Raw genomic sequence first — 14,032 nt, 5'->3', positions numbered from 1 at the left:
CAAATGCAATATGCAAGTATGTAGGAATCAATGCACAGTTCACACAAGTGTTTGCTTCTTGAGGTGGAGAGAAATAGGTGAACTGACTCAACAATAAAAGTAAAAGAATGGTCCTTCAAAGAGGAAAGCATCGATTGCTATATTTGTGCTAGAGCTTTTATTTTGAAAACAAGAAACAATTTTGTCAACGGTAGTAATAAAGCACATGTATTATGTAAATTATATCTTACAAGTTGCAAGCCTCATGCATAGTATACCAATAGTGTCCGCACCTTGTCCTAATTAGCTTGGATTTACATGGATTATCATAGCATAGCACATGTTTCAACCAAGTGTCACAAAGGGGTACCTCTATGCCGCCTGTACAAAGGTCTAAGGAGAAAGCTCGCATTGGATTTCTCGCTTTTGGTTATTCTCAACTTAGACATCCATACCGGGACAACATAGACAACAGATAATGGACTCCTCTTTAATGCATAAGCATTCAACAACAGATAATATTCTCATAAGAGATTGAGGTTTGTTGTCCAAACTGAAACTTCCACCATGGATCATGGCTTTAGTTAGCGGCCCAATGTTCTTCTCTAACAATATGTATACTCAAACCATTTGATCATGATAAATCACTCTTACTTCAGACAAGACGAACATGCATAGCAACTCACATGATATTCAACAAAGAAATAGTTGATGGCGTCCCCAGAAACATGGTTATCGCACAACAAGCAACTTAATAAGAGATAAAGTGCATAAGTACATATTCAATACCACAATAGTTTTTAAGCTATTTGTCCCATGAGCTATATATTGTAAAGGTAAAGAATGGAAATTTTAAAGGTAGCACTCAAGCAATATACTTTGGAATGGCGGAGAAATACCATGTAGTAGGTAGGTATGGTGGACACAAATGGCATAGTGGTTGGCTCAAGGATTTTGGATGCATGAGAAGTATTCCCTCTCGATACAAGGTTTAGGCTAGCAAGGTTATTTGAAACAAACACAAGGATGAACCGGTACAGCAAAACTCACATAAAAGACATATTGTAAACATTATAAGACTCTATACCGTCTTCCTTGTTGTTCAAACTCAATACTAGAAATTATCTAGACCTTAGAGAGACCAAACATGCAAATCAGATTTTAGCATGCTCTATGTATTTCTTCATTAATAAGTGCAAAGTATATGATGCAAGAGCTTAAACATGAGCACAACAATTGCCAAGTATCACATTATCCAAGATATTATACCAATTACCACATATATCATTTTCCAATTCCAACCATATAACAATTTAACGAAGAAGAAACTTTCGCCATGAATACTATGAGTAAAGCCTAAGGACATATTTGTCCATATGCAACAGCGGATCGTGTATCTCTCCCACACAATGAATGCTACGATCCAACTTTATTCAAACAAAACAGAAACAAAAACAAACAGACGCTCCAAGTAAAGTACATAAGATGTGATGGAATAAAAATATAGTTTCAGGGGAGGAACCTGATAATGTTGTCGATGAAGAAGGGGATGCCTTGGGCATCCCCAAGCTTAGACGCTTGAGTCTTCTTGATATATGCAGGGGTGAACCACCGGGGCATCCCAAGCTTAGAGCTTTCACTCTCCTTGATCATAGTGTATATCATCCTCCTCTCTTGATCCTTGAAAACTTCCTCCACACCAAACTCGAAACAAACTCATTAGAGGGTTAGTGCATAATCAAAATTCACATATTCAGAGGTGACACAATCATTCTTTATACTTCTGGACATTGCACAAAGCTACTGAAAGGTAATGGAACAAAGAAATCCACCCAACACAGCAAAAGAGGCAATGCAAAATAAAAGGTAGAATCTGTCAAAACAGAACAATCCGTAAAGACGAATTTTATTGAGGCACCAGACTTGCTCAAATGAAAATGCTCAAATTGAATGAAAGTTGCGTACATATCTGAGGATCACTCACGTAAATTGGCATAATTTTCTGAGTTACCTACAGAGAATTTTTCCCAGATTCGTGACAGCAAAGAAATCTGTTTCTGCACAGTAATCCAAATCTAGTATGAACCTTACTATCAACGACTTTACTTGGCCCAACAAAACACAAAACTAAGATAAGGAGAGGTTGCTACAGTAGTAAACAACTTCCAAGACACAAATATAAAATAGAGGTACTGTAGCAAAATAACACATGGGTTATCTCCCAAGAAGTTCTTTTCTTTATAGCCATTAAGATGGCTCAGCAGTTTTAATGATGCACTCGCAAGAAATAGTATTTGAAGCAAAAGAGAGCATCAAGAGGCAAATTAAAAACAAATTTAAGCCTAACATGCTTCCTATGAAAAGGAATCTTGTAAATAAACAAGTTCATGAAGAGCAAAGTAACAAGCATAGGAAGATAAAACAAGTGCAGCTTCAAGATTTTCAGCACATAGAGAGGTGTTTTAGTAACATGAAAATTTCTACAACCATATTTTCCTCTCTCATAATAATGTCCAGTAGTATCATGAGCAAACTCAACAATATAACTATCACATAAAGCATTCTTATCATGAGTCTCATGCATAAAATTATTACTCTCCACATAGACATAGTCAATTTTATTAGTAATAGTGGGAGCAAATTCAACAAAGTAGCTATCATTATTATTCTCATCATCAAATATAGGAGGCATATTGTAATCGTAATCAAATTTATCCTCCATAACAGGCGGTACCAAAAGACCACTATCATTATAATCATCATAAATAGGAGACAAAGTATCATCAAAGTAAATTTTCTCCTCCATGCTTGCGGGACTAAAAAGATCATGCTCATCAAAACCAGCTTCCCCAAGCTTAGAACTTTCCATATCATTAGCAACAATAGTGTTCAAAGTGTTCATGCTAATATGTTCCATGGGTTTTTTAATTTCCGGGTCAAACCATCCATGTCTTAAATCAGGAAATAGAATAAGAAGCTCATTGTTGTCCATTATGCCTAACTAGTGTAAACAAGAAACAAAAAGATGCAATTGCAGGATCTAAAGGAAATAGCTTCGAGCACAAACACAATGGCGCCAGAAAAGTACTGTTACCTGGAACCGGAGTATGAGTGCCTTTTACCTTTCCTCCCCGGCAACGGCGCCAGAAAAGTAGCTTGATCTCTACGCCCCCTCCTTTTCCTGTAGACAGTGTTGGGCCTCCAAGAGCAGAGGTTTGTAGAACAGCAGCAAGTTTCCCTTAAGTGGATCACCCAAGGTTTATCGAACTCAGGGAGGAAGAGGTCAAAGATATCCCTCTCATGCAACCCTGCAACCACAAAGCAAGAAGTCTCTTGTGTCCCCAACACACCTAATAGGTGCACTAGTTCGGCGAAGAGATAGTGAAATACAGGTGGTATGAATATATATGAGCAGTAGTAACAAGTGCGTAAAAGTGCTTGCTGGCGTGTAGTAAGTAAAGATGCAAAGCAGAACAAAGAAACAAGCAGCGATAGCAGTATTGGAAATAAGGCCTAGGGATCGTACTTTCACTAGTGGACACTCTCAACATTGATCACATAATAAAACCACTCTACACTCTCTTGTTGGATGATGAACACCGCTATTTGTGTAGGGCTACAAGAGCACCTCAATGCCGGAGTTAACAAGCTCCACAACATTCGATATTCATGTTTAATTAACCTTAGAGTGCATGATAGATCAACACAACTATACCAAGTACTAACATAGCATGCACACTGTCACCTTCATACTATGAAAGGAGGAATAGATCACATCAATACCATCATAGTAATAGTTAACTTCATAATCTACAAGAGATCATAATCATAAACTACGCCAAGTACTACATGATGCACACACTGTCACCATTACATCATGAAGGAGGAATAGAGTACTTGAATAACATCACTAGAGTAGCACATAGATAAATAGTGATACAAAACATATTGCAATCATAAAGGGATATAAATAAGCACTTCACTATGCTATCCATAACAGTGAATAAGTATTCTGTGAAATATAGCCTAAGAGACCCACACGGTGCACACACTGTCACCTTTACACACGTGGGACAAGGAGTCTCCGGAGATCACATAAGTAAAATTCACTTGACTAGCATAACGACATCTAGATTACAATCATCATCATATGGATCTCAATCATGTAAGGCAGCTCATGAGATCATTGTATTGAAGTACATAGAGAGAGAGATGAACCACATAGCTACCGGTACAGCCCTTAGCCTCGATGGAGAACTACTCCCTCCTCATGGGAGACAGCAGCGTTGATGAAGATGGCGGTGGTGTCGATGGAGAAGCCTTCCGGGGGCACTTCCCCGTCCCGGCAGCGTGCCGAAACAGAGACTCCTGTCCCCCAGATCTTGGCTTCGTGATGGCGGCGGCTCTGGAAGGTTTTTGCGGGTTTCGTCGATCGTCATAGGGTTTTCGCGACGGAGGCTTTAAATAGGCGGAAGGGCAGCCTCGGAGGGGGCCTTGGGCCACCACACCATAGGGCGGCGCGCCTGGCTTCTTGGCCGCGCCGCCACCATGTGTGGGCCCCCTGTGGGTCCACTCTGGTGACTCTCGGGTGTTCTGGATGCTTCCGGAGATTCTAAGATGCTGGGCGTTGATTTCGTTCGATTCCGAGAATATTTCCTTACTAGGATTTCTGAAACCAAAAACAGCAGAAAACAACAACTGGCCCTTCGGCATCTCGTCAATAGGTTAGTTCCGGAAAACGCATAAATATGACATAAAGTATGCATAAAACATGTAGGTATCATCAATAAAGTAGCATGGAACATAAGAAATTATCGATACGTCGGAGACGTATCAATGTTCAGCATGCTCTTCTTCATTTTTTGAGTAGATCAGAATATCGTCGATGAACACCACGACGAACTTGTCGAGGTACTTCAGGAACACCTTGTTCATGAGATTCATGAAATAGGCAGGGGCATTCGTCAGTCCAAATGACATAACGGTATATTCAAAAAGTCCATACCGTGTGGTGAAGGCAGTCTTGGGGATGTCTGACTCTCGAACCTTGAGTTGATGATAACCAGTTCGGAATCGATCTTGGAGAAAACTCAGGCTCCATTCATCTGGTCAAACGGGTCTTCCATTTTCAGGAGGGGTATTTGTTCTTTATGGTGATATCATTTAGCTTACGGTAATCCACACACATGCGAATAGTACCGTCCCGCTTATCCACAAAGATAACAGGAGATCCCCAGGGTGATGCGCTCGGACGAATCAACCCTTTCCTTAGCATGTCATCCAACTGCTTATTCAACTCAACTAATTCTTGGCGATTCATCCGGTAAGGTCGCTGAGCAATGGGGCAGTTCCAGGAACTAGTTCGATGATAAACTTGATATCCCGATCAGGGGGCATACCGGGTAACTCACCGGGGAAAACCTCAGGATACTCACAAGATATAGGTACTTCATGCAGGGCTGGACTGGCGACACTCTTCTTGCATAAAGCCTTTGAGGATGGCATGGTCGCCACATGCTCAACTACTTCACCGTCCTCAGCAGTCAGGGTTATGGCTCGGTGATAACCCACAAGTATAGGGGATCGCAACAGTCTTCAAGGGAAGTAAAACCCAAATTTATTGATTTGACACAAGGGGAGACAAAGAATAATTATAAGCCTTAACAACTGAGTTGTCAATTCAGCTGCACCTGGAAAAACACTAGTAATAGGGGTGATGTGAAAGCAGCAGTAATATGAGAGCAATAGTAACAGTAACACAGCAGCAGTAGCAGTAACACAAAGGCAATGGCACTAGAAAATAGTTGATACTACTTCTAATGGCATATAGGACCAAGTGAGTATTTGATGATGAAAGATGGACCGGGGTTCCCAGCTATCTACACTAGTGGTAACTCTCCAATAACAAGTGTTGGGTGAACAAATTACACTTGGGCAATTGATATAATTATTATAGCATTAAGACAGAACATCCAGTTTATTAATCATGTAGGCATGTTTTCCATATATAGTCATACGTGCTCGCAATGAGAAACTTGCATACCATCTTTTGTCCTACCAGCCGGTGGCAGCCGGGCCTCTAGGGAAACTACTGGTAATTAAGGTACTCATTTTAATAGAGCACCGGAGCAAAGCATTAACACTTGGTGAAAACATGTGATCCTCATATCTAAGCCATCCCCTCAGTTATCCCAGTTGTTGTCACTCTGGGGCCTCGGGTTCCGGACATAGACATGTGCAAACAACTTGTAGATACAATCTAAGCAATAATTATAGAGCTTAAATCTAAGAGCATGCCACTCGTGCACTAGTGACAAGCATTAAACACAACAAGATTGCAGCAATAATAACTTCACAAACTTTATAGATAGACTGATCATAATGTAACAATTCATCGGATCCTAACAAACACAACACCGATTACATCAGATGGATCTCAATCATGTAAGGCAGCTCATGAGATCATTGTATTGAAGTACATGGGAGAGAGAGTACCAACTAGCTACAGCTAGAACCCGTAGTCCATGGGGGAACTACTCACGGAGCATATTGGAGGCGGTGGCGTCGATGGAGAAGGCTCCGGGGGTCGATCCCCGTCCCGACAGGGTGCCGAAACAGGAACTTCTGACCCCCAAAACTAGGTTTCGCGATGGCGGCGGCGCCCCAGGAGTCTTTCTGGAGTATGATAGATATATCTGGGGTTTCGCGTCGTGGGGGAATAAATAGGCAAAGAGGCGACGTCGGTGGAGTCCCGAGGTGGCCTCCCCACAGGCCGGCGCGCCTGTGGGCCTGGCCGTGCCGCCCTATGGGGTGGAGGCCCTGGGCCTCCCCCTGGCTTTCCCTTCTGGCTCCGTGTGTCCCTCGGAAAAATAGGAGGTTTGGCTTTTGTTTCGTCGAATTTCGAGAATATTGCCCGAACAGCTTTTCTGGAACCAAAAACAGCAGAAAACAGGAACTGGCACTGTGGCATCTTGTTAATAGGTTAGTCCCAAAAAATGTATAATAATGATATATAATGCATATAAAACATGTGAAAATGATACATAAAACAAGCATGAAACAACAGAAATTATAGATACGTTGGAGACGTATCAAGCATCCCCAAGCTTAGTTCCTACTCGTCCTCGAGTAGGTAAACGATAAAAAGAAAATAATTTCTGAAGTGACATGCTACAAACATGATGAAGAGTTGCCGTATATATTGATGAAGATGGTGCTGATGCCTTCATCGGAGGAGGGTGGAGTCCACCGGAGGTGATTCCGACAGCGTTTCTCTCCTCCGATCTCCACCGATGATGGCCTCCTGACTTTATGTTTATGTGTTTTTGATCTACGCCATCGTAGCCTCGACGAAATCCTCGGGGTCATATATATAGCGATTTTTGGTGCAAAAAGAGCCGGTTCGCGAAATATTGAGTCGAATCGGATGGACGAGGTGCAAACAACCCCAGGTAGCGCGTCCAAAGGGGGGTGCCACCTGCCCTAGTTTGTAGCTCCTTGACCTCCTGGTGTCTCACTTTAGCTCATTTTGTCCGGCTCGAAAATTCCGAAGCGTGGCCCCTGATCTTGCCCTTTTTGGGGTCCCGTAGCTCCTGAAAAGTCAAAAACACTAAAAAGTGACGTTTTCTGCCAAACAGAATCAGAACCGGTGGAGGGAGATTGTTTAGAAAATCCCCTAAAACATCATAAAACATGTCAATAACATTATATAAGATGCAAATATGTTGTAATATGTTGCAATAAAGTGCAAAGTTCATGTATGCATTTTACATGCATCAGAGAGCGCCGCAGAAATACACATACATGAAAACAAAAGTTGCAGCGGAGAAGATTGGAGGGGGAAACTCCGCTGGGATCACCGCCGGAGGAATCTACACCTTCTCCAACGTCTTCATCATCATTACCATGATCAAGGGAGAGTAGTCCACCTTTGAACTACGGGTTTGTGGCAGTAGCTTGATCTATTTCTCTCATGTTCTTCATAGTTCTTAGTGCCATATGAGCTGCCTCACATGATTATGGCCATATTTATAATACTTATGTGGTGTATCCTTATTCTATGATATTATGCTATGATATCTGATCGTATTATGTGTAAGATGTATTGATATATGCATATTATGTACCATGTTCTTAAGTATTTATTCTAACCCAACATCTATGCAAGAGTGTGTGTGGGGTGATGTGTGTATTAGATGGAGTAGCATGGATTTAGTGATTGAATAGTGACAACAAATTCATGATCTATTATGGGTTTCTCTTTTATTTTTCTACCTCGCTAGGAATAAAGTGAATGCATGTGCTACGTTCGTCACGTGACAAAAGTGATGATCTTGTTTGGTCAAGTTAGCATATTTGATATTCAAGCATCATATCAAAGTACTTAAGGCTATACTCTGTTAATTCTTAGTAAAAGATTGCATGGAGTTTTCTCTTTCTTGTGGAATATATGAGATAAGGGTTGCATCATCTCTATGTTAGGACGTGATGCCCATATGAATGCGTATCTTACTCATGTTATTGTTCTGTATCGTCATATCTCATTGATGAATTACTATATATCCACTACAACTTAAAAGAGAGAATAGTCAAGTGAACATATGAACCCTGGTCCATGTTTTATCATAAGAAACACTTTTATCTTGCTTTTATCTTGTTTTCTATTTGCAGCACTATTTTAATCTGAAAATACAAAATATTTACTTTTCTTATTTGCATCCAAAACACCAAAAAAATAAACCCCTTTAAAGTTTTTACTTAGTTACTTTATTTCATCTAGTTTTAGTCGCTTTATTTTTACTCGTGTTTATTTACTTGCGTGAAACCTTTCGCTTGACAACCACACGGTGGAGTTGGAAACACAATTGCTAGAAGAAGAGAGAAGAGAATACTCTTTGCCCAGTTCACCGAGAGTTCGATATAAACCCTCGAGTCACCCTTGTGAAAAGAATACTCTACTGATACAACACTCTGCACTTGGAGTCCCAACATATCAAGATCTTTTGGCGTTGTTGCTGGGGAATAATCAAGACAGTTCATCAAGCCCGTTGACCATCATCACTATCTTCTTGCTTGCAGACTCACCCGAGGGATGGTGATCTCCTCAACAAGCCCATAGAGAACTATGCTCAGATAGAAATGATCTACATCGGGCGTGTTCCACAAGCACCCATCTCCCCCACTGCGATCCACTGTGCTCTTAGCCACCTCATGGAGCACAAGCACATGCCACCAGGTACCTTGCGATAAGCCCTGAGTGCATGATGTCCTGATTTACTGCCTTCCTAAAAAAGTATTACCTTTGAGGAGCCAGAGTATTGGGTTCTTATTGTAGTGCTCGTTCTGATGATAGTGATGAACATCATGAAGATGATGTATATTTTGGAAGTAGCTAGGTTTGATGAACACGGATGCCAAGTATGTATATTTTTGGCGGTAGCTAGGTATGACGAGGAGGTGTGTAGTAACCCCAGTGGCGGATCCAGAATTTTACTCTAGCGTGGGGCAACTAGTTGCATTTTTTTGAATGCTACAACTATACCATGGAAATGGACATTTGTAAAATGCTATCATAAAAACTGCAAATCTGCATTTGGTTCTCCAAATAGATTGAAATATTGAATAAATATTCATACTCATTGATCACTAATGAAACGCCGATGTTGAAATTCTGCAATGCAAAAAATCTATCGCAAAGCACTTAAAATTTATGTGTACGAACTGCACAAAAAATTCAGAATAAGATTGAAAGATGCAAAGGAGCTAGCACCTGAAGATGCAAGGGGCAAGGAAGGGAAACTTCTGCCGTTTAGGCGATCGCCCCAGCTTGCATACGCAGTTTTGGCTTCCGGCTGCAGCCCTGCCGGCAGAAGGCTAGCCGCCGCAATCAGCCACCGCCTCGCCAAAACTTCCCCTAAGCTAGGGCGGGATGTGTTATCCATTCGGACTTCTGTGAGCGAGAGACAGAGGCATCTTAGTATCGGCCATATAGCTTTGTCTTTGCTGCTTGGTTGGGCCTAAGTGGTAGAATCGCCGTTGTAACATTATTTATATATTTTTTAGCACTAATATATTTGATATGGGCCTAATTCTTAGGGTGCTCCACCCATCCACCCCGCTGGATACGCCCTGAGTAACCTCTCGGTTGATGAAGTTGTGTTGCATCACAAGTAATTATAGGTGGACTCATGGTGTAACAATCTAATCCAGTGCTAAAACTACGTTTATGTTGTTATTCATGTGCTAAATATTAGCCCTGTTTGAAATGCTATTTTGTCGAACATCTTTTATGTATTGTTGGTTGCTTTGGTAAGAGCATGTCTAACATGTCCCGTACTTTTCTGCCCCTTAAAACGCGAGTAGAGGGCCCTGTATTCAGTTTTCACCGGCCGAAAACTCGTTCGAGCTAGCAGAACCCGTATCCCCACCCCGTAAAACAGAGTATTCACCTTGGACTGCGGGGCACCCCTCGGCCCGGCCGCCTTCGTCTTCATCCTGCCCCCCTTCTTAGCAGCTGGCGGGGCTGCGGCCGGCGGAGCTGCGGTCGCCGCAGGGGCTTCGAAGAATTGCTTCGGAAACCTCTTCCTCTTCGACGGGATGGCGGCGGAGATCATGGCCGACACGTCGCCGGCGTTTGGCGGACCTCCGACGGGGACATCAACCACCGCGGCCGAAGGAGGTGCACCGCCGGCGGTCGGCGGCCCTTGCGGAGGATCCATGGCAACGGGATCCGGCCGCGTCGTTGCCGGGAATGGCGGGGCGGAGGAGATCGGGCGGCGGTTGGGTTTCGTTGAAACCCTTCTCGCGCAGTGGAGGGGAGGATACTGGTTTGGCCCTCTATTCCCGCTCGCACCCCGCACAAGTAGGGGGCGAAGACCCGCCCCGTAATCAAAACCGGGAAAAATTGACGCGAGGGTCATTTTTACGGGGCCTGCTAGACGGCCGGGTAGAGCCCAACCCTGTATTTTGGCGGTTATTATACGGGTTTGGCCCTTTTAAGGGTCTGTTAGACATGCTCTAAGCTCGCCATGAAGCGGATGTGGTAACCGTATGCGGGAAACGGCTCGTAAGCAACCAAAAATGCGAAACGAAAAAGAGCCCAACTAAACAACGGGGCATGGGCTTCTGCTACGATGCTCAAGACGACTTGTTTGCAACAAATCTACTTACACAACTTGATTTTTAGGTCCCATGACCTCCTACAATTTCTACGGAGCTAAATTAATTTTCCAGAACTCGCCCTATAGCACACACCTATTTAGACCTTGTTTGGTACCAGTGTTTTAGTGGGGATTAGTGGGGATAATACTCTAGAGTATTGAGTGAATCACTTTTGTCACCCAATCCCCACAAAACCCCAACCCCAATCCACTAGGTAGGGGTAGAGTATTGGGGATTGAAAAAATTACACTAAAATTTGGGAAAAAGTGGGGATAAGTGAGAATTAAACTCGTTCATACTGTAGCACCAAACATGTATTGGAGATAAGTGGGATTTGAAGTTTGGAGAGGATTATCCCCGCTAATCTCCACTAAAACTCTAGTACCAAACAAGCCCTTGAGTGGTTTGGCACCTCTTAACACGCTAATAAACTTGTCAGCACGGTGCCAAAAACGCCAAACGCTACTGTAGCATGCTATTTCAAACTTTGGAAGAAACCCATCGAACTTTATAGCTGTTGAAATTAAATGGTGAGTAGGGGTAGACTGAAAAGAATACCCACTTTATAGCTGTTGAAATGAGCTTTAGGTTCTTGGGAAGCATCATCCCAAGTTCCTAACGGAACGGCTAACCACACTATAGATAATTTCCATTCTCTGAAGGATCGCTGACGCCCGATCCTGGACGACCGTCCATGCGTCCTCGACGTGCCGCTCCTCCGTCAGCGTGCTTCCGACGGCACACCTTAGCATGTACATGCCACCTACGTTGGCGGAGCTCATGTACGGCCCCGAGCCGAACGCGTTCACCTCAGCAAGGAGACTCCGGTTGAGCTCGTTCGCCGTCTTCTGGCCGCCGAACTCCTCCCGAGGCCGGAGCCGGAAGCACACCAGCGCGAACCGCCTGTCCGTCACAACCTCGAACCTCCCGTCGGCCTTCACCATGTTCTCGAACGCCTCCGCCATGCGCACATGGGAGCGGACGTGGTGGCGCAGGCCGTCGACGCCGTAGCAGCGGAGCACGAGCCACACCTTGAGCGCGCGGAACCGGCGGGTGAGCGTCATGGTCCAGTCCTTGTAGTCCACCACGTCCGAAGCCTCCGAGTCCCTGAGGATGTACTCCTGCTCCGTGCCGAGCGCCGCGATGAGCGCGCACGGCTTCTTCACCCACATCGCGCAGCAGTCGTTGTTGGCGAGGAGCCACTTGTGGGCGTTCATGCTGAACGAGTCCACGGACTCCACGCCGTCGATCACGTCGCGGAACTCCGGGCAGACCAGCGCGGAGCCGGCGTAGGCCGCGTCCACGTGCACCCAGACGCCGTGAGGTGCCGCCACGGCGCAGAGCTCGCCGATCGGGTCGACGGCGGTCGTCTGGGTGGTCCCGACCGTCGCGCACAGGAACAGTGGCACCAGCCCGGCGTCCACGTCGGCCTGCATTGCGTCGCGCAGCTCCGTGGGCGAGAGCGCGAACATGTTCGCGTGGCACGTGCGTATCTCGCGGCACTGGTCTCGCTGGATGCCGGCGATGCGCGCGGCCTTGCGGAAGGCGAAGTGGGTCTGGTCGGAGCAGTACACGACGAGGTCGACGATCCTCTTCCCGCCGATCTCCGCCAGCTTCCGGTCCCTCGCGGCGACGAGGGCGCAGAGTATGGCCTCGCACGAGGTGCCCAGGAGCGCACCTCCGCCTCCTCCGGCGAACAGGAGGCTGTCCGGCAGGTGCAGCGCTTTGCCGAGCCAGTCGATGACCACCATCTCGAGCTCGGTGGCGGCCGGTGAGGCGGTCCAGGTGAACGGGATGACGTTGATGCCGGCGGTGAGCGCCTCCCCGAGGGCACCGACGGTGCTGCTCGACGCCGGGAAGTGCGCGAAGTGGCGGGGGCTCTGCCAGTGCGTGATGCCCGGGAGGATGAGGTCGCGGACGTCCCGCAGCGCCGAGCCGAATGCGTCGGGCTCCGGACGGGACGGCGCGGCGCCGGCGAGCTGGTTGCGCAGGAAGCCGGGGGTGACGCTAGGGTGCACGGGGTAGTCGCCTATGCGGCTGTAGTAGTCGGCGATGAAGTCGATGACATGGTGACCCTGGCGCCGGAACTCGTCGGCGTCGAGCAAGGTGGGGCACGGCAGCTTCTGCTGGGGCGTGTCCACCATTACCACTGGGACGACGCCGTTGTTGGTTGCACCGTTGACGGTGTCAAAGCAGTGCTGCGACGGCGGAGCCATGCGTGGTGATTAACTTGCTACACCCCCACAAATTAATGGTGATATTGGCAATGTCGATCGATGTCAATTCCGAACCGTCCCGACAGATATTTATACAGTCTAGCAGTATGAAGCTGGCATTATACTGGTATATCCTCCAACTGCATGCGAGGAAAAGCGGATGCGTTGTATCTGTACTAGTGTCAGAGCATGATGAATAGAGGCAAACAATAGCAGCAGCGAAACTGCAAAGTAGGCAAACACCAAGCATGAAGTGAAGCACACAAAAAAAAAAAAAAAAAAAAAAGGTGAGCGCGCGACTCGTGAATGTATTCCGGAACACATTACTCCCGTTGCTCAAATTGAAATCTTACTTTCCTTTCACGCAAACTTTCGACCTTTCTTCTAGCAACAAAGCACGCTTCAGTTTGCAATAACTGAGAAAGCACACAAAGTGGCCATGCACAGGTAATCCGGCCTCATACAGTCCTATAAAATTTCAAGTTGAGTGTGAACTGACGAAAAAGAGACAAATATACACAGTAAAAGGTGCAAAAGCCAAGAAATTTGCGGTGTATCCTTAGTAAAGCAACAAATGTACATTTGCAACTGAAAAGAAAACCTCTGATTGACATGTAGCCTCCACTGCCAGGTTTACTTGGCGTGCCACGTGTACAACTCCCTCGTCTCACGGTATC

At 45.4% G+C, this 14,032-nt stretch overlaps 1 protein-coding gene across 1 annotated transcript; it reads right to left on the bottom strand.

Moving 5' to 3' along the window:
- Positions 1–11,741: 11,741 nt before the first annotated feature.
- Positions 11,742–13,355, bottom strand: LOC127330527 (tyrosine decarboxylase-like). Its single transcript, XM_051356713.2, has one exon. It carries the CDS (start codon positions 13,353–13,355, stop codon positions 11,742–11,744), a length of 1,614 nt encoding a protein of 537 aa, XP_051212673.1.
- Positions 13,356–14,032: the final 677 nt, after the last annotated feature.

This window comes from Lolium perenne, chromosome 2 (genome assembly GCF_019359855.2).
Source record: "Lolium perenne isolate Kyuss_39 chromosome 2, Kyuss_2.0, whole genome shotgun sequence".
NCBI classification, from domain to species: Eukaryota; Viridiplantae; Streptophyta; class Magnoliopsida; order Poales; family Poaceae; genus Lolium; species Lolium perenne.
The sequence above is the reverse complement of the archived record's forward strand: the minus strand, read 5'-3'. Positions and strand labels throughout refer to the sequence as shown.